Source organism: Plecotus auritus (genome assembly GCF_963455305.1).
Source record: "Plecotus auritus genome assembly, chromosome: 7".
NCBI classification, from domain to species: Eukaryota; Metazoa; Chordata; class Mammalia; order Chiroptera; family Vespertilionidae; genus Plecotus; species Plecotus auritus.
Window position 1 is genome coordinate 84,729,066 of NC_137774.1, and position 25,717 is coordinate 84,754,782.

The 25,717-nt window shown below is 39.5% G+C and overlaps 1 protein-coding gene across 2 annotated transcripts in view; it reads right to left on the reverse strand.

Moving 5' to 3' along the window:
• The window catches only part of SMG1 (SMG1 nonsense mediated mRNA decay associated PI3K related kinase), a 118,254-nt gene that overhangs the window by 20,294 nt on the left and 72,243 nt on the right, over nt 1-25,717 (reverse strand). For both annotated transcript variants that reach the window (XM_080680961.1, XM_080680960.1), the window contains 22 exons: nt 24,525-24,773; nt 23,913-24,197; nt 21,325-21,469; nt 21,076-21,214; nt 19,724-19,954; nt 19,437-19,614; nt 15,719-15,880; nt 14,974-15,191; nt 14,533-14,687; nt 11,948-12,170; nt 8,990-9,236; nt 8,342-8,571; nt 6,227-6,475; nt 5,666-5,804; nt 5,465-5,574; nt 5,141-5,359; nt 4,397-4,587; nt 3,031-3,203; nt 2,606-2,885; nt 1,864-2,136; nt 1,418-1,652; nt 929-1,155 (listed from right to left, as the gene is read on the reverse strand). In XM_080680961.1, coding sequence (XP_080537087.1) covers nt 929-1,155; nt 1,418-1,652; nt 1,864-2,136; nt 2,606-2,885; nt 3,031-3,203; nt 4,397-4,587; nt 5,141-5,359; nt 5,465-5,574; nt 5,666-5,804; nt 6,227-6,475; nt 8,342-8,571; nt 8,990-9,236; nt 11,948-12,170; nt 14,533-14,687; nt 14,974-15,191; nt 15,719-15,880; nt 19,437-19,614; nt 19,724-19,954; nt 21,076-21,214; nt 21,325-21,469; nt 23,913-24,197; nt 24,525-24,773 — 4,558 coding nt within the window. The remainder of the gene's footprint in view (nt 1-928; nt 1,156-1,417; nt 1,653-1,863; nt 2,137-2,605; nt 2,886-3,030; nt 3,204-4,396; nt 4,588-5,140; nt 5,360-5,464; nt 5,575-5,665; nt 5,805-6,226; nt 6,476-8,341; nt 8,572-8,989; nt 9,237-11,947; nt 12,171-14,532; nt 14,688-14,973; nt 15,192-15,718; nt 15,881-19,436; nt 19,615-19,723; nt 19,955-21,075; nt 21,215-21,324; nt 21,470-23,912; nt 24,198-24,524; nt 24,774-25,717) is intronic.

Here is a 25,717-nt window from a genome sequence, read left to right on the forward strand (position 1 = left end):
ATTGGCTCAGATGCTTCCATGGAGTTCTAAGGGCTGGCTTAAAAAATATTCACACTCCACTTGGTGCTGTGTGCGGGTATGGTGAAACTACAGCACTAGTAGGATATATGAAGGTATCTGATAAAACTGCACAGAAGACCGGTCAGTGTGGCTCAGAGGCTGAGCGTCAACCTGTGAACCAGGAGGTTGGGGTTCAATTCCCAGTCAGGGCACATGGCCGGGTTGCAGGCTCCATCCCCAATAGGGGGCGTGCAAGAGGCAGCTGACCAATGATTCTCATCATTGATGTTTCTCTCTCTCTCCCCCTCTGAAATCAATTAAAAAAATTTTAAAAAAACAGCAAGGAACTACACACATAAAAGTAAGTGCTTATGTTACTGGTGAAATCTTTTTTTTTTTTTTAAATATATTTTATTGATTTTTTACAGAGAGGAAGGGAGAGGGATAGAGAATTAAAAACATCAATGAGAGAGAAACATCGATCAGCTGCCTCCTGCACACCTCTTACTGGGGATGTGCCCGCAACCAAGGTACATGCCCTTGACTGGAATCGAACCTGGGACCCTTCAGTACGCAGGCCAAAGCTCTATCCACTGAGCCAAACCGGTTAGGGCTACTGGTGAAATCTTAGTAAGTTCTGGGGACTGACCCGATGTCATCTGCATGGTGTTACTATTGTACTATAGGTATGCAAGATGCTAATACTGGAGGAGGGATGAAGCATGCACAAGACCTCCCTGCCCACATTTTTTTTATAACTTCCTGTGACTATAATTATTTTCAAATAAAAGGTTTTTAAAATGACATGTATGTAAGCATTAATAAGTAATACCTGTTCCAAAAGTTAAAAGTAAACTTACAGTAAAATATGAGCTCAAAATGCTTATCTGGCTTCCCCATCTATTTCAGAAGAAAACAGAGCACTTGCCTTGCAACATCGATGTAATGAGCATGTGTTTCTTCCTCGAGCCCCATAGCTGCATTTCTTAAATAGGCTTGAAGAGATTCAACTAGAGTCTGCAGGGGAACGCCATCAGTTGTCTGTTCAATAAGACTGTCCAGTTCCTGAAGCATACTTTCTAATGTGTATTCTCCTTTCATTAAACATCTCAATGCTTCTGGAAATATGATTTGCCGGAAATTTGAATTTAATTCCTATAAATATGTAAGAAATATAATTTAACGTTTTCTGAGTTTAGATAAGTGACACACTTAGAGACTTAATGCCATAATTTAAGAACAAACTTGATGCAAACCTAAGTTATAGATATAAAGCTCACACTGATCTTTAAGTGAGTGCTTAAACAATATTAAAAGGGGAGGAAGTCAAATTGCTTTTCTGAAGTAAAGAGATGAGAAGTACAATGTTCAACATCTAAAACAAAATTCTAAAATTTAAGCTAATATAAGTGTTCACCTGAAGTGAGGTGTATACTCCATTCGCTAAGTGAACTGCCTCAGATGCTTCCATGGGGTTCGGAATGTCTAAGTCCTGTGGCACCAGGTGGCACTGCTTCAGTAACTGAACCAGACAGGTGACGTTTCCACTCATACTGCAGAGCTCTTCCAAGAACCAGGCTCCATCCCGAGAAGTCAGGTCGACCAGCTGCTCTCCAGCACTCGAAGCTGCACCTTCCATCATCAGGTTACGCCTAAATGTGATAAATATTTGTACAGTGAAACTGACTTAGCTAAACTCACCCACAAATGAGGATAACTCAAAATCTAAAAGGAAATAAGCAGCTGTAACATTGGGCAAGACTAATGAAAGTAAAAAAATACCACAAAAGACTCATGAAATCTCAATATTCATCAGTATTTCCAAGACAACAAAAGGATCTCGACATGAGGTTGGCTACTCACCTTGTGAGGGTACAAAGGGCAGAAATAATAACACTTGCTAGACTTAAAGAACCTTCTTCTCCATTCTCATGAAGGAACACTTTAATGCAACGTTCAATTTCTTTCAACTGATCTTCACAAACGGGCACAGTGACAGCTTCCTGTTTCAAGCGTTCCACTTGTCTAATAAGTCTGGTGTTTATGTCTGCTGCGTATCGCTGCAGGGTCATTTCAGTGGCGGTGATGAACTGGCACACTGTTGGGGGTGGTTGAGGAGCATACTGCATTTCATATCTATATAAAAATAGAAAGAGGTGCTTGTTATCATATAACCACTCCCTGCTTATAAATAAGTTTATGGTTTATAAAATACTATATATTGAATGTTATATTTGATTCTCAAACCTTGAAGAGTAGGAATCATTACTTCCATTTTACACATAGAAAAAGTCTCGAGAGCCAAAATAACATCCCAAGATGACTTATTGGTAAGTGACAGAATCAATGTTTGAGTTCAGCTCTCTTTACCCTGATCATACCCCTCTTACACTGGGATACATTTTAATAAATTAGAAAGACCCACTGTTTTATAAGGGAAAACATGACCTCAAATCCTCTTAAAATCAAGACAAAAGTGACTCCAGACAAATCCCATCTATCAACCTTTTCTTTCAAGAAAAATTAAATACTCTGCAATTAAATAATTGAACGCTTTTTTCTAAACCCAGCAAGCAGTAAAGAAAATGAAGTGCTATAAACTTACTTCCTGTAGAGTTCTTGACAGCGCTCTATTGTGGTGTTGCAGATGAGCTCTTCCATCCAGGTCTTCCACTGTTCAATTCGATGTTTCTGAAATATGGCCTTTGGATACTGCAGCGCCACCGTGGCATAGTGATGCAGCTGTTCCAGACAGCCTCGGAGCACTGAGCGCCTCTGCTGCAGCAGCGCGCCAACCTCTCCCTCCAGCTGCTCACACTGACTAATCAAGTGGGCCTGGCCAGCGTTCTGCAGAAAGGCTGTTGCTGGTACATAGCTTGGAGGACCTTGGAGAAAAGTAATTAATAATCCGATTAAAACCATTTCAAATCAGCGGTCACTGCAAGGGAGCACAAACCAGACCCCACACATAAAGACACAATTACAAAACTCACATGCTCACATGTGTTATCTAAAAAAGTCAACTCATACCAAGGTCCATTTGTGTGCTTATCTCCTGAAGCAAACTTGCAAGTTGTGTGGCCTCTAAATTATTGAATGCAGCCTGATAATGTGTTATCCACTGTTCAAATTCATTCAGCTTCACCTGGATTGCTTCTTGGACAGCCCTTTGCTGAGTCTGTAGTTGGGTGTGTTCAGAATATCTAATAGAAGGGAAAAAAATGTTTAAATTACTTTCTGTTATTTCTTCTATGTACTTTCATAACCCTGATTTTGCTCATACTTGGACTGCCTTGTAAGCTCCTTTTCAATCTTGAGGGCACTGTTCAAATGTTGCTTACTTCTCTGGTTTATCCTGACCCCACAATTCTTTCCAACTATACTCACTTTAAAAAAACAAACATATATATATATATATATATATAATTTCAGAGAGGAAGGGAGAAGGAGAGAGAGAAACATCAATGAGAGAGAATCATTGATCAGCCACCCCTCCGCACGCCCCCAACTTGGGATCGAGCCCGCAACCCGGGCATGTGCCCTTGACCGGAATCAAACCTGGGACCCTTCAGTCTGCAGTCCGACACTCTATCCACTGCGCCAAACCAGCCAGGGCTATACTCACAACATTTTAAGCAAAATTCTACCACATCAACCAGGTTCTGAGTTATTTAAAGGTTAAAAAAAAGACTGATGTGCCTGGCCAGTGTGGCTCAGTGGTTGAGCACTGACCTATGAACCAGGCGGTCACAGTTCCTGGTTGCAGGCTACATCCCCAGTAGGGGGCGTGTAGGAGACAGCCAATCAATGATTCCCTCTCACCATTGATATTTCTCTCTCTCCCTCTTCCTTCCTCTCTGAAATCAATAATATATGTGTGTCTAAATATACATATACGTATATGCATGTATACATATACACACACACACACACATATACATATGAGCCACGTGCAGTGTCTGGAACTTGCATATTCAACACTGAGCACCTGCTCTCTGCAAGGTTCATTCACTTAGATCACTCTAATTTAATGCTTAAAAAACTCAGAGAAGTAGATGAAATCATTGTCAATGTACAAATGAATAAAGATTCAGATACAAAGTATAGAGAAAAAAGTAAAACCCAGGTTTTTCTGAAGCCCAGTTCAGTGTTCTAACCACTATGCACACTTACCCTTAACAATTATTCAAACATTTAAAGTAAATATAACAAAGCAAAAAAATAAATTTTAAGTGAATTCTTATTTATTAACACGTTGAAACTGCAATCCTTGAAAAAGCTTTTGTCATTTGTGAGTTGCTGCAATAAGTCTAATTCAAGTTGACAGTATTTACACAAATATGCAAATTCTCCTTAAAGGCATATATTTGGAAATGAGTTCAACACTGTTTTAAACCTGTGTTGCAGAGTGTGAGAAGGATGATCCACTCCTTCAGCTCCTTCCAGAAACTCTATTTCTTCCAGCAGCTTGCCCTGCAGTTTTTCCACATCTGTCAATTGCTCTTGCAAGCTTAGGTATTCGTCTAAGCTGCTGTCCAGCTTGGGAAGCACAACCAGCATCTCATCCCTATTCTTAAACCAGTTCACCTGTGAAAGGTATTATGGTTAGGAAGATTCTTATAGGGTCAACTATGAGACATGATAATGTCTCTCAAAGGAATCATGCTAGAAGGATATCTTGCACTAATTATTCTATTTAAATCTCAACAAAACCCTGAGGGGGTGATGGCATCACCCATATTTCACAACAATAACGAAAGTGTCCACGTTCACAAAGCCACAAAGTGAGACTCAATTCTACTATCCCATACAGTTACTGTCACATCACACAAAACAAGAGGAGCATCACTGGCTACGAGGATATTAAAACCAAGAACAAAAGGAGGCTATCCAATTAAAGAACACTTAAAATAGGCATTGGCAAACACATTTCAACCTACTTAAAAATATATAATTTTCATATCATTGTGTGTCTTTGAATTTCCTAATAAAAAGACATCAAATTGCCGTTTCACTGCCATTTCAATATTATACATTACAGTCTTGCAAAATTTTTTTTAGAGAGAGTTTTACTCAACTTTTTTATGGATATGTTAACTCTATTAACAAAAAGATAACAATGACTCAGCACTGGCTTCACCTTAATTTCAGCTACTCTGGAAGAAAAGAGGCTTCGGGTGATCTCCCGTTCCATCTCTCTCTTGCTCTGCTTGCTCTCAGCCTGCTGGCCACCTCCACCATAGACAGCACCGGCGAACCCAGCCTCGCCCCCAGCTGTCCAGTCCACCAGGGGGTCATACACAAAGGCCTCCAGCAACGTCAGCAGAGTCTCTCTGCCGCGCCGCATTATGTGTAAAACCTGTTTTCAGAAGAGTTTAAGTTTTGCCATAAGTTTCCTCATGAAATGTAGTTTTTCATGCCACATGATTTGTTAATTTAAGAAGTATAAAAGAAAACAGCATACCTGCTCACATGAAAGCCTAAAAACACCTTCTACTCCAGTTACACCCAGTGCTGTTTCAATGTTCTGTGTCATCCGAAAAGGTACTTTCTCAGGAACGCGAAGGCTTTTACCTTGAAAAGACAAATCATGATTATTTTTGTCCTTTCACCAAAAAAAACATTTGACCCTCATTAATAAATGTAAAGTCCAAGTTAAATTTACCTTTTTCAAAGCAAACATTATAATCTATGTGAACAACCTCTCCAGTTGTCATGTCTATGAGAACATTGTCCAAATGTCTATCTCCAAGGCCAATTATGTACCCGACCATAGACATGACTGCAGTAGATCTGGCATAAGACTAAAGAAGAAGGGGTGGGGAAATAAGAAAAAAGAATTAGCAAATTTCCTTCCAACATGGACCAATGCTCTAAAATTCACAAAATTCCATGATCCTACTCCTTTGTTTCTAAATAAATAGCTAGTGCTCCTCAGGGCTGCGATGCATGGTCACAGAAGGCTCTGCACTGAGCAGCTGCACACAACATGATGGTCCTCATTGGTCCTGCTTAAGTGATATCAGAATGCTAGGCTGAGGGAACCCCCGCAGTGCATGAACGCCGTGCACCAGGCCTCTCGTATCTTACAAGATTCAAATATAGGTCTCAAACTACTAAGTCTGGAGGAAAGCAGGGAGGAAGAGGAGGGTGAACCAGACAGACAGGACAAGACAGGAAGCAGGCAAAAGAAACAAAGAGATTAAAATAAAAAATAAAAACATACCTGTGTGACTCTCCACCATTCATCAGGTGTAGTGCAAGATGACCAAAGCTCTTTAGCAAGGAGATTTGGGGGGGTGGCTTCCATTAACTCTTCTAACACTGCCTTCATCACATGAAGAGGCCAATCCCGTCGAGACACATCCAGACTAAGTCCAACTGCTTTTAAAGCAGGGCCAATTTTACTGTAATAAAGTTCACTTGGACGGGGCACAATTCCAGGATTCTGAGGGGTTTGGTAGGAATCTTGGGCCTGTAAAAAAATTATTTTAAAAGAAAAGATCAACTTTATTTAAATAAAGGTAAAAGATTACTTTGAATGCAAAGTAGTATTTTTAAAACTTTTTTTCTGTGGCATTTTCTACTCACCCAAGTGAATCTCATGTACCAAAGAGCCAATTCTTCTGGACTATGCATCTTTCTTACAATCTAATATCTTTCTCAAAATTAGGTACTACACCTACTACTGTTACTACTTTATTAAAAAGTTGGTCTACTGTTATATTTTCTTCAAGTTCAAGTCAAGCTCAACATCCTACTTACATTCTTCTTTGTAATGTATAATTCTGTTTAGACTTTATCATTTATACACATTATTTCATTTTCATCAGCATGACAATCAATAAAAAATTAATAGATAGTATCTAAGTTACCTTTCAATAATTGTTCTGCAGCCTCCTATGCCTACTTTATAGCTTGATTCCTTTCAAATTCTTGCTCCTTCCCATACCTACCAATCATGAGGTTGAGACTGTATAAAATCTATCTTTATATCCACAGCACTTAGTACTACTGTTCCTGGCATATACTAAGCACTAAGATACTTAGCTAAAATATATTCTAAATAAAATTCCTAGTCTATACAAATTATTTCCCTGACAAGGAGTTCGACCTGCAGGCTGGCCAGCCAACCGCCCATGTCCCCTTTCCCTGGCCAGGCTGTCTGAACACCACCCATGCACGAGTTCATGCACCGGGCCTCCAACATATACATATACACTGAGTGGCCAGATTATTATGCATTCAGAGATCATGGTGTTCTGGCCACTCAGTGTATAGGTACCCAATGCAGGAGCACCTAAATACATAAAAAACTACTCGAAGATGTCAAGGGAGAGATCGACAACAATACAATCATTGTAGGGGACTTTATTTTTATTTAATTGAATAAATCTTTATTGTTCACATTAAAAAAAAAATTCCTAGTCTAAATCAAAGTATAAATTTCACAGGTACAAAACAGTGACTAACTCTAAAGTTGTTTCTTACTTATTATTTAAATTTAAAAGAACCTGGGTCAAAGCTATCTATTATTTACAAATTTAATTTAAAAGACCCTAGAAAACATCTAGAGTAAGCCTAACAAAAAGCACTTAAGATGTGAATTATATCAAGTTACTAAGTATTAACCACACTATCATCCTATCTCCCTATATTTGTGTAGAACAGTGGTCGGCAAACTCATTAGTCAACAAAGTCAAATATCAACAGTACTACGATTGAAATTTCTTTTGAGCCAAATTTTTTAAACTTAAACTTCTTCTAACGCCACTTCTTCAAAACAGACTCGCCCAGGCCGTGGTATTTTGTGGAAGAGCCACACTCAAGGGGCCAATGAGCCGCATGTGGCTCACGAGCCGCAGTTTGCCGACCACTGGTCTAGAAGATTAACCCAATGTCATTATTTCTATTACAACTTTATTTATTTAAAATATATTTTATTGATTTTTTACAGAGAGGAAGAGAGAGGGATAGAGAGCTAGAAACATCGATGAGAGAGAGACATCGATCAGCTGCCTCCTGCACACCCCCTACTGGGGATATGCCCGCAACCAAGGTACATGCCCTTGACCGGAATCCAACCTGGGACCCTTCAGTCCTCAGGCCAACGCTCTATCCACTGAGCCAAACCGGCCAGGGCACAACTTTATTTTTATAAAATGTCCCTCAAAAACACTTTCCTAGGTACCTCAAATCTGTTCCTTCTTTAACTAACAAACTTACAAAAATGTCCCAGTGCAGTAAAGCCTAGAAATATTTCACATATAACAGCAGCAACTAATATAATTGTTTAGGCACATTCACATAAAAGGAGACGTATACTTGAATTTTTTTCAACCTTTTGTGCTTGTAAGGCAGCTTCCCGTTGTTGCCATCGTTTGTAAAGACCAAACAAGGGTGTGGCTCCATCCACCCACTGGATCAGCCCTGACCGTGTTCCTAGTGGTGTTACAGAATAGTGCCGAGCGTGGAAACGAGGTGTTTCCTGGCGATTGATTGTAGCAAACATAGTATTCACGATAGACAGGAATTGCATTATTCTCTCATCCAGATGTAAATCCTCCAATCCTATGGAAACAAAATTAAAGCAGCTAGTGTAGGTGACCAAATGGGGTAAAGTACAATAGGACAGGTTGGAAATATACCACATTTTTGTGTCCTTCTCAATTAGCAATAGCACCCAATAAATGACAGCCAAGGAGGCACACTGCGAGCTTTAGAGAACATTCAGTTTGGTCATAAGACATTAGATGCTATCATTATTAGCTGCACCTCAGTTGTTCTGCTTACACAAATTCATAAGCAGAGAGAGTGGGACTGAAAATTTTTACTCCTCAGCACCCAACTACTTCCATTCAAAATCACACAAGAGACAGGATACTCCTGGCTATTTATGACATAGAAATTAACCTGAAACAACTTTCTTCTACCACACACACACAGAAAGCATTAATAATCAAACTAATACTCTTCTTTTATAGCTCACCTTTGAAAAGATAAGGATAGCTCTTCCCATCTGACCCCAGAAAGAGAAGTTTTTTTGGCTTGGTTTTGGTAGGTAAGATTGTGATGGTTCCGCCCACACTGTGGATTGTGACAGTGTCTCTGGCTGAGACTTCTCCAGGAAGAGCAATTTCAGTGTTAGTCATGGCAGCCAGCCACGGGCTGATTTCTTCAAGACGCAAGATGTAACTTGCACGTTTCTGTGCTCTCTGTTGCAAACTCAGCATTATCTACAAGATGGGAAAAACAAGTTTAAATTATCATTATGACCCCCATTTTCTTCCACATTTAATCTAGCATAAAAGTAACCTTGAAATACCAATACAAATACCTCTTGCTCTAGTAGTTCCTACATTTAATTTGTTGTTATATGGTTGGGTATTCCTAGGAGGGAAAACACTGCTGCAATGGTATGCTCTAGGTGGTTTTTACTTTGTTCAAACCCTTTCCTCCTCCAATCCAAATAAGCAATGTAATCACAGCAGATGGACGGAAATCACTGCTGTGATCACAAGGGCCTGTAGACGCATTCTCCATTGCTATGCTATGTCAATGACAAATCAAATCAATTCAGTCCTTGCAATAGAATAAAAGATGTAGCCAGTGTTGGCTGTCAGATGGACACATCTTTAGGAAGCCACCTGAAAAGTTGGTAACAATTCAGAGCTCTGATCACTTGAAATATGCAGAAATATACTGTAATCCCTTCTAATAACTGACAGGGAATGGGTCACATAAATAGTTGTGTTCCTACTTGTAGCTAACTCAATAACCTGCATCCGAATAAATGGATTGCAGGCTCTGCTTTCATGTAAAAGACTTTTAAAATCAATCCTTAGCATGTTGTTGTTCATAAAAGAAAAAAGACAACTGGAAAACTCCTAAGTGCCCACGGACAGAACAATGGATAATCTGTGGTATTTCCCCATAATAGATCAATATTCAGCTGCACACAAAACATGAATGAATCATGATGAAAACAAAACAAAAGCCCTAAGGCTATTTCAACAATAATGGAAGTAGTAAATAAAGACACATATATGCCATATAATCTCAATTATATAAAGTTAAAAACAGGCAAAAACTAAATAATACACCATTTAGAAATGCATCAATAAACAAGAACTACTTTTTTAAAAGTAGAAATCAATTAGTTAAAAATTCAGAACAGCTCAGCTGGTGTGGCTCAATGATTGAATGTAGAGCCATGAACCAAGAGGTCACGGTTCGATTCCCAGTCAGGGCACATGCCTGGGTTGCGAGCTCGATCCCCAGTAGGGGGCATGCAGGAGGCAGCCAATCAATGATTATCTCTCATTATTGATGTTTCTATCTATCTCTGCCTCTCTCTTCCTCTCTGAAATCAATAAAAACATATTTTTTAAAAAATTCAGAGTAGTGGCTGAAACCGGTTTGGCTCAGTGGATAGAGCGTCGGCCTGCGGACTGAGAGGTCCCAGGTTCGATACCGGTCAAGGGCACGTACCTTGGTTGCGGGCACATCCCCAGTAGGAGGTGTGCAGGAGGCAGCTGATCGATGTTTCTCTCTCATCAATGTTTCTAACTCTCTATCCCTCTCCCTTCCTCTCTGTGAAAAATCAATAAAATATATTAAAAAAAAAAATTCAGAGTAGTGGCTGCATAGAGGAAGATAACATTAGGGAGGGACATGTGAGACTTCTAAAAAGTTGTATTTCTTTAGCTCATTCTATGTTTTTAGCTGCACTGTAGAAAAAAGGGAAGGGAGACACAGGTATTCATTTTAATTCTTAAAACTACTCTTTAAAATGAAGACCATTCATCAAAAGTTTTTTTTACTTATTTCATACATACACCCACACCCCACTTGTTTTTAAACAGCAATCCTTATGTCTCCTCCTGTGCATTTCTTAGTTAATTTACTAAGAATGGTATAAAGAAGCAAGAAACCGCTATTAGAAAACAAAGAAACAAGGTTTGGCTAGGCCATACAAAGTAAGTTCCATCTTTCATGTTGGTGTTGTCTTGTTGCTTCTAGCTATTTCCTTTCAATTTAGCAGCTTGCATTTACTAAAATTAGGTGTACTTTTTGTTTCTACCCTGTACCTTTTAATAGTTTTCTCATTACTAAAGTAAGGAAATTAGATAGAGACAATAAAGGTAAGCCATACAGAAAGAAGGGACAAGAAAAAAAAAAAAAGAAAGAAAAAGCTACAAGGTACCCTAGCCGGTTTAACTCAGTGGATAGAGCATCAGTCCGAGGACTGAAGGGTCCCAGGTTGGATTCCAGTCAAGAGCACAACTTAGGTTGCAGGTTCGATCCCCATATGAGAGGCAACCAATCGATGTCTCATTGTCTCTCCCCGCTCCACTCTCTCTAAAAATCAATGGGAAAAAATCCTTGGGTAAGGGAAGAGGAGAGGGAAGGGGAGGTGAGAGGAAGAAGAAGCACTACAAGGTAATAAATAGGCTCCCCCAACTGATAGTGCTATTGCTGGAAAAGATAAAAACCAAAGAAAATATAGAATTAAGGGGATAAAAACTTAAAAGGATTCTCAAATATTTGAATATACTAATCATCTCCAAATGGTCTACACAGAATTAATTTCAAAAACAGTGACTTAGAAAAACTATACAGGTAAAAGATTAAATTTCTTAATCTTCCATGAGAATATCACAGGCAATCAATATTCAGCTCAAGGTCAGAGCCCTATTCTTAGCTAATCTTTTAAATTCTTCCTTGGTGCAAACCTTTGTAGATGAAAGTCTGCCACCCTGGGCCCACTCAAAATAAAGAAAACACCTTTCTCTGTATTTCTTATAAGTAACTGGTCACAGGCTGCTTTCCATGGGCTTACAAAATCTTCTCTTGTGTTCCCAGTAAGGAAAGTCCCCTTATTTAAATTTTGTATCTCACATAGAGGACTTCCCATTTTAGAAACATTCTTGAGATTTCTCAGTACCTCTTTAAATGGAATCCAGCTGCTTCCAGGTTTTGCAGGGTTCAATGGTGTCTTCAGTTTTTCTAGGGCATTTTCAATGGCATCACCATAGTTATCCTGAAACCACTTTTCATGAGGTGTTTCCGCAGGGGCCGCTGTGATGCTCCTTACATGCTCCAAAGCAAACACAATAGGCTTCATCAGAGCTGTGTGCTTCTCCCGCATGATTGCAATTTTCTCTTCTCTGACCAGGAAGACACAGAGTTTGATACAAATAAGGAACAATTTAAATATATCAAGTTTAAGTAAAGGGTATAAAAGAATAAGAAAAAATAAAGTATTAAAATATTAGCAAAGTGCCCAGTAGGTGTGGCTCAGTAGCTGAGCATTGACCCTGTAGATAAGTAAGAGATCATGGTTTGATTCCCGGTCAGGGCACAAGCCCAGGTTGCGGGCTTGATCCCCAGTAGAGGGTTGTGCAGGAGGCAGCTGATCGATGTGTTCCTCTCCCATGGATGTTTCTATCCCTCTCCCTTCTTCTCTCTCTAAAAGTCAATAAAAACATATTTAAAAAAAAAATATATATATATATATATTAGCAAAGTAATGTCTGACATGACATTGTAACAAATCCAGCACATTAACAAAAAAATCCAGCACATAAAAGAGGCAGCTTCCCTTTGCAACAATAGGTGCTGGGAAACTGGATACCCAACTGCAAAAGAACAAAGTTGAACCCTTACCTTACACTATATGCAAACAAAACAAAACCAAACCTCAAAATGAATCAATTACCTTAAGAGCTAAGACTTTCAAAAGAAAACACAGGGAAAAGGCTTCTTGACACTGGACTTGACAATGACTTCTTGGATATGGCACAAAGCATGGGTAAGAAAAAATAGGTAAACCCCTACATCAAAATTAAAAACTTATATGTACATTAGGCAATGGCCAGGTAGCTCAGTTGGTTAGAGCATCATCCCAATATGCCAAGGTTTGCATGTTCAATTCCCAGGCAGGGCACCTACAAGAAGCAACTAATAAATGCATAAATAAGTGAAACAATAAATCAATGTTTCTCTCCCCCTTCCTCTCTTTTCTCTAAAAATTAAAAAAGAAAAATGTAAAAAAAAACACATATACATATGTCAAAAGACATTACCAAGAGAATGAAAAAATTCTTTTTTGCAAGTCATGTATCTGATGAGTGATTAATATCCAGAACATGCAGAGAGCTCCTAAAACTCAACAACAAACAATCCAATTAAAAAACGTGTACAGGATCTGAATAAGGCATTTCTCCAAAGAAGATATACAAATGGTCAACAGGCACATGAAAAGATGCTCAACATTATTAGGCATTGGGAGATGAACCACAATAAGATATCACTTCACACCCATTAGGATGGCTATAATCAAAACCCAGCCAGCAAGGGCTCAGTGGTTGAGTGCTGACCTATGAACCAGAAGGTCATGGTTCAATTCCCAGTCAGGGCACATGCCTGGGTTGCAGGCTCCATCCCAGTGTGTGATGTGCAGGAGGCAGCCAATCAATGATTTTCTCTCATCATTGATGTTTCTTTCTCTCTCCTTCTCTGAAATCAATATATATATATATATATATATATAATTTTTTTTTTAAAAAGAATAAAAACCAAAAAGAAATAACGAGTACTGCCAAGGATATTGAAATTCATGTGCACTTTTGGTAGAAACGTAAAATGAGGCAGCCAAAGTGGAAAACAATTTGGCAATTCCTCAAAGTTAAACACAGAATTACCATATGACCCAGAAAATCCACTGAATCATACACAAAATAATTCAAAGTAGGGACTCAAACAGATATCTATATCCCAATGTTCATAGAAGCACTGTTTGTAAGAGCCTACAGGTAGGAGGAGCAACTCAAGTGTCAACTGACAGATGAGTACATAAACAAAATGTGTCATATCCATACAATGAAAAAGTCAGCCATAAAAAGAAAAAAAATCTGATATACACTACAACATGGATAAAACTTCAAAACATCATGCTAAGTGAAATAACATAGACACACAAAAGGACACTGTATGATTCCACTTATATGAGGTACTCAGTGTAGTCAAATTCACAGAGACAGAAAGTAGAACAGGGATAACTAGGGGTAGGGGTTAGGGGTGGAGGGGAGGGGAGGTACTGTTTAATGGGTACAGAGTTTCTGTTTGGGATGATGAATGAGTTCTGGAAATGGGCAGTGATGATGATTGTACAACACTGTAAATGTACTTAATGCTACTGAATTGTATACTTAAAACAAGGCAAAATTTTATGTTATGTATACTTAAAAAAAAAAGGCAAACTGAACTAACAAGCAAAATAGAGAGCAGGCTGACAACTCTGGGGCGGATCGGGGAGGGAGGAGATCTGGAGGAATTGAGCAAAAAAAGAAAATAAAAGGGAAAGAACTCATGGACACGGACAAGAAGAGGAGGTGGGTGGTGGTGGAAGAGGGTATACAGGGGGGATAAATGGTGATGGGAAAAAATTAAATTTTAAAATTTGTTTTAAATTTTAAAAAATAAAGAAAAATGCAGCTTCATTTCTGGAGTATACGTATGAAAACGTACTTGCGTAAGGTGTTGTTGTTCTGGACTCTCTTCACCTCATCTTCAAGCTGCTGGATTCGTCTCAGGACGTACATGTGTTGCTGTAACAGAACTCCCAACCAGAGCTCATCCCAGAGAACAGTGACCCTGCGCAGCTCAGCCACGAGCATCTGAACCTGCAGACACAGCACATCCAAACATACTCATCTACAAGTCCATACACAGCACAGCTCTGCAAACACTGGAAACTGCAGGTTAAATGTCTTTTGTTCATGATATAATCACAACCTTCATTAGTGATTCTGCTTATCTATATATATTTGCAAAACCAATTTTGATTATTCTAAAAGCTTTGTTCCTCAAATATTTCCATGACAGTTTCTAATGGGTTTTGTTTATAGGTTGTGTTTTGGGGGAGAATGGTTATAATAAAAATTGATTTAAAACATGAGTTTTCTGTACCTGTAACACCATAGTTGGATTTGCAGAGGATAGCTTATCTACAATTTTGCTGTAGCAATCCTGCATCATGGCTTGGTCTTCATTTAATCCACTTTTGGGTTCATCTTTATTGCTCTCTTGAGAAGCAGGAGGGCTTCCTCCCTCACATTCAGAAACCAGCAATTCTTCTCCTTGAATATTACCAAGTAGGGTTGGAATTGAAGAGGAAAACTTATTTCCTATAATAAAATGGGAGAAAAAGGTAGACTTTGGATGTTTATCCCATGGGCATATGTCAAGTGAGGAAAAACAACTCCAGAGCACTCATTTAAATAACTGGCATTCTGTGCACTAAAGTGACCAAACATCATGGATATTCTGCCTTTTTACAAACTGAGCTTCTATATTTATTAATATTTCAAGCTAATAGAAGATGAATGGGGGGAAAGTAAGAAATAAGTCTCAATAAATGAAGTGTTCTCCCAGCCAGAGTCTAGAACTTGGTTTCAATCCTTATCCACCGGTTACTCAGCTCAGCGAACAATTTCCCATGCTTAGTGGGTTACTGTGAGACTGAAGATAATGTGTAAAGCACATGTCCTAAGGGCCAGCACGAAGCAGTTATTCTCTTAATAAATGGCAATTATTAATTTAAAAGCTACAAATTCCATCAACTGTGGAATATAAAGCTCAAAAAATTTTACCTAACAAACATTATTTGTAAAATAATTTATACTCAAATTAGCAGCATTTTAATATTCCATACCTGAAGCCTGTGATTCACTACTAAGCGATATGGTACCCACTATTGCAGGATACAAGATGAGATGTGGGGAATCTTGAGCCACGCGGATGAGAAGGTTACAAATACTCTGGCGCACATACACTTCAGGGTGGTTTAAGCGTGAGAAAAGCTGTGGAATAATTCCTTCAGGATAAGAAGAAAGAAACATTTTAAAGTTATTAAAAAGTGTCAACATAGTGGATGCAAACGGATAGAACCTAATGTGCCAGCATCACTTCTAAGGCCTCAATTTCTCCTTGTGATAACAAAGACCTGTACACAAGTTCTTTTGTTTTTTTAATCCTCACCGAAGGATATTTTTTCCCATTGATTTTTAGAAGGAGTGGAAGGGAGGGGGAGAGACAGAGAGAAACATCGATGGTTGCCTCCCACACACACCTTGATGAGTACCAGATATCAAGCCTGCAACCAAGGTGCATGCCCTTGACCAGAATCAAACCCTTGAGTCCTCAGGCTAGTGCTCTAAGCACTGAGCAAGACTGGCTAGGGCTATACACAATAGCTCTTGCTTTCCCAGTGTGGTTAGGGTACGGAGCTATAATCAAAATCTAGAGCAATTCAAAATTATTCCAGAGAAATGTATTTTCTGTGAGTGACTGTAAAAGAAGGCAGAGATAATTTTTCCAAAGGATATATGACATTATTTTTTCAATTACAGTTTAATACTTTCAATATTGTTTTGTATTAGTTGCAGGTATACAGCACAGTTTAGACCAGTGGTCGGCAAACCACGGCTCGCGAGCCACATGCGGCTCTTTGGCCCTTTGAGTGTGGCTCTTCCACAAAATACCACCTGCGGGCGTGCACGTACAGTGCGATTGAAACTTCGTGGCCCATGCGCAGAAGTCGTTTTTGGCCTGGGCGAGTCTATTTTGAAGAAGTGGTTCTAACGCCGAGCCACACTCAAGGGGCAAAAGAGCCGCATGTGGCTCGCGAGCCGCGGTTTGCCAACCACCAGTTTAGACAATCATACACTCTACAAAATATTCCCTCTAGTATTTCCACAACCCACCTGGCACCATACATAGTTATTGTAATATTATTGATATTGACTATACATCCCCGGGACTATTTTGTAACTACCAATTTGTACTTCTAAATCCTTTTACACCCAGGACACCCCTTCCCTCTGGCAACCACTGGTCTGCTCTCTGTATCTATGTGCCTATTTCTTCTTCTTCTTTTTTTTATTTTTAAATAAATCTTTATTCAGATTATTACAATTGTTTCTCCTTTTTCCCCCCATAGTTCCCCTCCACCCGGTTCCCACCCCACCTTCTGCCCTTACCTCCCCCCAACTGTCCTCATCCATGGGTGTATGATTTTTGTCCAGTCTCTTCCTGAACCCCCCCAAACCTCTTTCCCCCTGAGAATTATCAGTCCACTCCCTTTCTATGCCCCTGATTCTATTATATTCACCAGATTATTCTGTTCCTCAGGTTTTTAATTCACTTGATTTTTAGGTTCACTTGTTGATAGATATGTATTTGTTGTTCATAATTTTTCTCTTTACTTTCTTCTTCCTCCTCTTCTTTAAGAATACCTTTCAGCATTTCATATAATACTGGTTTGGTGGTGATGAACTCCTTTAGCTTTTTCTTATCTGTGAAGCTCTTTATCTGCCCTTCAATTCTGAATGATAGCTTTGCTGGGTAATCTAGGTTGTAGGTTCTTGCTATTCATCACTTTGAAAATTTCTTGCCTCTCCCGTCTGGCCTGTATAGTTTCTGTTGAGAAATCAGCTGACAATCGTATGGGTGCTCCCTTGTAGGTAATTAACTGTTTTTCTCTTGCTGCTTTTAAGGTTCTTTGTCTTTTGCTCTTGGCATTTTAATTATGATGTGTCTTGGTGTGGTCCTCTTTGGATTCCTTTTGTTTGGGGTTCTATGCGCTTCCTGGACTTGGAAGTCTATTTCTTTCACCAGGTGGGGGAAGTTTTCGGTCATTATTTCTTCAAATAGGTTTTCAGTATCTTGCTCTCTCTCTTCTTCTGGCACCCCCATAATTCGGATGTTGGTACGCTTGAAGTTGTCCCAGAGTCTTCTTACGCTATCTTCAACTTTTTGGATTTTTTTTTCTTTTTGCTTTTTTGGTTGTTGAGTGTTTTTTGCTTCTTTGTATTTCAATTCTTTGACTTGATTCTTGTGTTCCTCTAGTCTGTTGTTGGGTCTCTGTATAATATTTTTTATTTCAGTCAGTGTATGTTTAATTTCTAGTTGGTCCTTTTTCATATCCTCGAGGGTCTCGTTATATTTATCGGCCTTTTCTAGGATATTCTTGAAAAGCCTGATAACCGTGGTTTTGAATTCTATATCCAGTCGTTTGTTTTTCTCCATTTCTTTCGTTTGTGATCTGTTTCTTTGACGCCGCATTTTCACTGCTTCCCTGTGTTGGTAGGGTAGATTTGTGTGCTAGGTTTCCTATATGGCCCAGTGGGTCTGCCTCCCCAGTTAACCTGAGGTGGACACTCTTGGTGCACCCCTTTGTGGACTGTGTGTACAGCCTTGTTGTAGTTAAGTCTTGACTGTTGTTGGTATCACTGGGAGGAATTGACCTCCAGGCCAGTTGGCTGTAAGGATCAGCTGTGTCTACGCTGGGTGAAGTTCGGTGCTGGAGACAGCCTTATAGGATTAGACTTGCCAAATTGCAATAGCCTCTGTGCTCTGCTTGGATGGGGTGGAGTCTCAGGGCAGAGCAGACAGTCTTGGCTTCCCGTTAGCCTTGCCCTTGCGCGCGTGCGCACCTGCAGACCTCTGCCTTCCCCGGCTCCCAAGTCTCCGCCCGAGAGTCCAGATTCCCCCTACAAGAGCGCGGGTCCCCAGGGGCTCGCTTGGAACTGGGGTTCAGTGCAGTCAGAACTGGGGCTCAGTGCAGTCAGGAGCTTCGGACTCCCTTCTGCTAGGGAAAGCCTGTGGCAACCTCCGCAGCCTTTGTGCACACTGGCGCGCGCGCCTCCAGAACCCTGCCTGCCGAGGCTCCCCCGGGTCTCCAAGTGCCTTTCTCTCTACCTGACAGTCCAGACTCCCCCTGTATGAGCCTGGGTCCACGGGGTTTCACCCGGGACTGGGGTTCTGTGGAGTCAGAACTGGGGTTCAGTGCGGTCGTGGGCTTCCTTCCCCCTTCCGCCAGAGAAAGTCAGCCAGGCTCTCAGCTGCCCTTCCCTCTGCGTGCACAAAGACCCTTTGCCGTACCTCCAATTCTCTGTGAGCTTTTCTCTTTCCTTCTAGTTGTAGAATTTTCACTCAGCCAGCTTTCCTGTGGTTCTGGATGGTGTCCGTTCTGTCTTTTAGTTGTAGTTTTGAAATTGTTGTGCGAGGCAGCAGTTTAGGTGCTTACCTATGCCGCCATCTTGGTTTCTCCTCTCTATGTGCCTATTTCTATTTTATTAATTTATTTTGTTCTTTAGATTCCACAGAGCATATAAACTTTTTTGGAACTTAATTTTAACCACTCTCTCCAAAATTCATTTTGTACATAAAAAGCTTCTGCCTTTCAGCTTTTCCATTCTGAAAAGTGAGAGGGAAGTGGTGTAACAGCAGCTCAGGGTGTCATAAGAACTAATGTATCCATTCTGTAACACTGGAAATAATAGATATAAAGAAGGAACCTCTACTTTTTTATTGCCTTAGCTATCCTACCCAGAAATAATTTTTGTTGAGACATTTTTTTAGACCATCACCTCTCCATGGAGCAGTAGGTGTTGTTTCCAAGCCGTGTTCTAGATATTGCCTAAGCTCCCCGGCATGCTTCACCAGCAGCCTGAGCAATCGCAAGGTAGCCATCACAATCACATCATCAGTGCTCTGCTCTACTCTGTGACTTAAATGTAGCCTTGGATCATCTTCATCTAAAGGAATCTAGGGTAAAAGACAAAAGGAAGAAATAAATAATTCAGAATACTGTTTTTGTCTATTAGGAAAATAATTTCAAATAAATTTTGCTAAAAGAGAAGACTGTGTGACCTACCTGACCAGCATTGAGTTTAAGGAAAGTAAAATATGCACTGCAGGACAACTTGTACAGGCTGAAGATTCTATCCACCACTTTCCTCCACACTTTAATAACTCCTTCTGTTGCAGTTTCATCAAGTTCTGACAGCCATGGGCAGCTTGATATTAACTGACGCCAGATAACATCAACCATGTCATCTTCCTCATTATCTTCACTTTCTGTTATCTGAAGTGTTATATCTTCATCCTAAATAAAAATTGGGCATAAAATGCTATTTATAATACAAATTGAAAAGAAAGGTACCTGATTTTCCTGTCAAATGAAAATATTTTTCTCATTATGAAAGACCAAACTACTCCATATTTAGCATTATATAGGCTAAATGTCAATATGCTTCTCCTTATGGTATGTTAATGTAGCTAAGAAGATATAAGCATCTCTCAAAGATTAAAGACTGATTTTTGGATTTTAAATGTTCTAAGTTATAATGTAATATTCTGCCTGCAGAAAAGGAAACAATCTGTTCAAAAGGCTGAAGGTACACAGAATAAAGTCACAATAGACCTTACTCCCTGTACAGTATTGCATGCACATGATAGGCATTGGCAGACAACGATATATGCTAAAGTCTAGGCAGGAGTGGGGAACCTTTTTTCTGCCAGTGGCTATTTGGATATTTATAACATCATTCTCGGGTATACAAAATTATCAACTTAAAAATCAGCCTGCTATATTTGGTCAAACATTTAATTAACTCATCCCCAATGCCTTGGCAGGGCGAGACCAAATGATTTTACGGGCCTTATATGGCATGCAGGCCGGACATTCCCCACCCCTGGTCTAGAGTAAGAACAGAATCAATAAAATCCAAACTTTTAAAGTTTGCAACTAAATACTTAATAGTCATAACTTTTGAGGGGGAGGGGAGGTAAAGCCTACAGATAATCTATTCCATTGGTTTTCAACTCTGGCTATATATTAAAATCACCTAATAAGCTTAAGTACACATGCACACATGTGCATACATACATTCCATCCAGAATATCTGGGGTGGGGCTCAGGCACCAGCATATTTTAAAAGCTGTCAAGTCTATGTTAAGATCCTAATTTCTGATCAGAACTGCATTTCAAGAGTAATCTACTTTATATAAAATGAAATTTCACCCTTTTTTAAGAGGACCCTAAGGAATTGAGTTGATTTCTCAAGAAATCAGAAAGCTATTAACTCACTTTAATCTTAAAAACCAAAGATTTATTTGAAATAAAACAACACTGAATCAACTATATGTAATCAACCGCAAAACGAATGAACTGGAACAGTGACCTTGACACTATTTCCCCCAAACACTGTATCATGTTTTCCTTGCCTGAATCCCTGCTGGCCGACACACAGCCTGACCAAGAATAGCATATATTCTCTCTTTTTCTTCTTCAGTTATAGTGTCTGGAAGCAGATTTTGAACTTCAGATTTTTCTCTAGGCAGCAGACGAACACCTTCTCCCTGACTATAAAAATAAACAAGTAATTGGTATTTCAGCTACCAAAACTTCAGCAGACATTTTAAACCTCTATTTTGCAATGCATTAAAATAAATTACACATTTCAACATACATACCTGGCATTGTCAACCACCTTTCTGCCCCACCTATAAGCCCAACTAGCCAAGGCTGCCCAAGATTTGGCTACTTCGGGTGCCTGTACTGAAGATAGGTGATACAACTGTCCCAAAATGAAGTCAGGTTCTCCAACTCCAATATGTACTGCCATGAAGAAAAAAATAATGAAAGCAATCAGCAATGTTACATTCATAGATTCTTTTTTTCTTTTTTTAACACTAAAACCAGTAAGTTCCACAATACTGTAGTACATAATTAGATAAAGCATTTATTTGTATTATGTTTTTTTAAAAGGCCAATATGTTGAGATGAACCACTCAGCTTCGCAAGTAAGCTTAAATTATAACCCTGTAGCCTGGCTGGTGTGGCTCAGTGGTTGAACATCAACCTATGAACTAGGAAGTCACGGTTCGATTCCCAGTCAGGGCACATGCCTTGGGTTGTAGGTTGCAGCTTGCAGGCTCGATCCTCAGTAGTAGGCAAAGCTGATCAATGATTCTTTCTCATGATTGATGTTTCTATCTCCCTCTCCCTTCCTATCTTTGGAATCAATAAAAATACATTTTTTAAAAAATCCTACCAAAATTATAACCCTGTAAAATATGTTCATGTCTTTTTTTTAAAAAAAATATATTTTATTGATTTTTTACAGAGAGGAAGGCAAAGGGATAGAGAGTTAGAAACATTGATGGGAGAGAAACATCAATCAGCTGCCTCTTGCACATCTCCTACTGGGGATGTGCCCGCAACCAAGGTACATGCCCTTGACCAGAATCGAACCCGGGACCCTTCAGTCCACAGGCCGACGCTCTATCCACTGAGCCAAACCAGTCAGGGCTGTTCATGTCTTTCATGATGCTAAAATTGAACACCTTAAACAGTTCAGGTGTCAGATATGTTGTAGAATGTCTTGCATTCTGGATTTGAATGGCTATATTCTTATGATTAGATTCAGCTTAAACATTTTGGCAAATGAATATAAAAGGTGATTAGTATACAATCTCATTCAGAGATTCATGAGGTGAATATCATTTTTTTTTGGTAAGTAAAATTACATTTATTTTCATAAATAAAAATAAGTCATTATACAAACAACACTTTTAGCAGAATATTAGCTGTCATTATCCACTTTAAGTGAAGTATGAAGTGTCTGCAACAGTTAACACAAATAGTTCCATCTCTCTAGACCAGCCTTGGGTAAACTACGGCCCGCGGGCCGGATCCGGCTGTTCTATCCGGTTCTCTTGCTCTCCCCTCCGCTCCTTTACTTTGAATTTATATTAGTTCACACAAACACTCCAACCATGCTTTTGTTCTGGCCCTCCGGTCCAGTTTAAGAACCCATTGTGGCCCTCGAGTCAAAAAGTTTGCCCACCCCTGCTCTAGACCCTTCATGCAACTTCTTTACATTCCTCAACTTCCCCAAATTCTAAAAAAAGAATGTAAGTGAGGTGAATATCTTTATTCCCAGTTTATTTTTATTTTTTAAAAATATATTTTTATCGATTTCAGAGAGGAAGGGAGAGTGGAGAGACAGAAACATCAATGATGAAAGAGAATCATTGATTGGCTGCCTTCTGCACTGGGGATTGAGCTGGCAACCACCGGCATGTGCCCTTGACTGGAATCAAACCTGGGACCTTTCAGTCCACAGGCTGACACGCTATCCACTGAGCAAAACCAGCCAGGCCTTTATTCCCAGTTTAAAAGTAAAAGTATCGCTTGTTCTAGTGTCATTTGCCAATGTGAAGATTTATAAAGAAATATCCCTTATGAATACCAAGGCCCTATAAAACACACATTATAAATATAAGACTGTTAAGTAATTAAGATGCTAGGCTTCACAGCAACAAAATGAAAGTACATTCTCACGTTCAGCAAAGAGGTTAATTACCTCCTAATCTATAAAAACGGGACAATGGTACCACTCAAATGTTGAATGAATTAACTATCCTATCTGTCAGGCACCTTTCTGTTACTAACACTAGTGTCGGGATGTGAAACTTGAATCCTTCTGTAATTCCTGTGCTTCACCAGTCAAGGGGACCACAAACTACTATTTCATATCTTTTTTGCTTCTTCTTGTGTGACAAAAAATTTTAGTTATCTGGGGCAGAATCTGATTGCCAGCAAAAACATTTAAGTTCATAAAAGCACTGTGAATTGGGAAGGTGGAGAGTATGGCCTGGGGGGCAGAGTTCAATGACTTCCACAGTGGCATTAGATATTAAAGAAATATGTTTTAATTACTTCTAGGCAATATAACATATTAAATTTCCAGAGACACTTTTTGTGGCCAATTACAGTCAGCGTAACATTGTACACTTTATTGATTTTAGAGAGAGAGGGAGGAAGATAGAGACAGAAACATCGATCGCTACCTCTTGCACACCCACTACTGGGGATCGAGCCCACAAACTGGGCATGTGCCCTGACCAGGAATCAAACTGGTAACCTCTTGGTTCATGGGTCGACACTCAACAACTGAGCCACACAGGCTGAACCACTAACATTGTAAACTTTAAAACGGGGGCACAATAACTTTTAAAATTAATATTTTAAAGATAGTAAGAGAAAGAAATCCTACCTGTAGATTCGCTCTCAATCCGAGGATACTCTTCATCTACTGTATTAACTGATGACAGTTCTATTAGAGTGAGTATGTTTTTAGACAAAGTAGAAAGACCTGTAAAGTTCTGCTGTTGCTGAGCTCTGTAAACCTGTTTTAGCTGCCCTGAAATTTCTTTCCATTCTGCCTGGATCCATTTAGCCAGTGTCAGAATTGACTTGGCAACTGCATATTCAGCTTTGGCAGACTTGCAAAAAGATATGGCACAGGAACTCAACATTTCCATTGCGTGTGTTGACTGGCCTATAGAAAACCAAAAAACAAGCCCTTAGAAGCCTTCAAAGCGAACAAGGACATTTTGGGGTACATGAACTTCTAAAAACATGTAAATTCAGTGATAACCAATAATCTCTTAAAGCAGGTTTTATTTTAATAACCAGTAACAAAATTACTTCTTTTATAAGTACTAAATCATAGAGATAAGTCAATACACATAAATTCTTATTTAGGACTCAAATGTTCTGCTCCAGCTAGGGGGGGGGAAAAAAAAAAACCAACATTTCTGCTATTATCTAACACCATACACAGTAGTTGTGTTAGATACCATTATCATAATTCATTTTTACTAACCTGCTGTATGTAGCAATTTGGTTTTTTCAATGTCAAGTTCAGGCCCCCATTTTTCATCCACTTGACCCTGAGTTGACAGTTTTTTAAAATGCTGGACTAAATCCTGTGCGGTGGTGGTCTTTCCTAGGTGAACCTCACTACACTGTGCCAGCAGTCTTGTTGCAAGTGACACATTCCCCCGTTTTCTAGCAAATTTTGCTGCTGTTAGACCTAATTCCATGAGATGGCTTCTAATAGGAATTGTTTGTTCTGGAGAGAAGAAAACATTTTATTAGTCCCTGGCATCCCAGATTTCACAGAAACACAACCAAAAAATTCTTCCCCAACTCTTGGCTACATAAATAATAAAAGCTCATTGTTTTCACCTTCTTTAAATCCCTAGCAGTCAGCATAGTGCTTGGCATGCAATAAACAATAAACACTTGTTGAAATTAACATACACAACAAAGTAGACAAAAGTAAAAACCATTCACTATAAAAAATTCAGCCTTTTAATTTCTGAATTTTTAAAGTAAAGCACCTAGGCCAAAGGGTGGGGGATGAGAGTGAGGCTAGACCTTCCCTCCTTCCTGTGTAAGTACCCCCTGCCATTCTCTCCTGGTTTATTCCTACCTTCCTGAAGAATCCTTCTCCTCCACTACCCATCCATGCAAGTTTCCATCTTCAAACCTTTTACTTCCTTCTCTATTTTCCCTGTCTCAAGGAAAGGCACATGATCAACCTGGCTACTTGAGCAGGTCTGGGCAGTCATCTTAGACTTTACTTTCAACCCTCATATCACATCTACTTTTTTTCTGTCCCTAATGCTACCTTTGGTTACCTTTGGCAACGACTTCATCCAAACTGGTACCTTTGCCTCCAGTCTTACCTTCTTCTAATCCATTCTCCAACCTGCAACTGAAGCAATCTTACACAGAGGGAAGTCTGAACACTTCCCTTCCCTTCGATGGCCTCGCACTGTCCTTCTGACAAAGCCAAAACTGAATGTGGCATTTAAGGTACTGATGCTTTGCTTTCCATTCCAATCTCAACCTCATCCAAATTCATCTCTCCCTTAGGCAAACTAGGTCATCTAAGCATCTTTCATTAATACAACCATTGTATTCCTGACTTTTCCTTTCCAATTTTAAAACATGTTCAATAAGGATAGAAAAGGAGATATTTAGAGTCCTATTATATGCCATGCTCTGTGC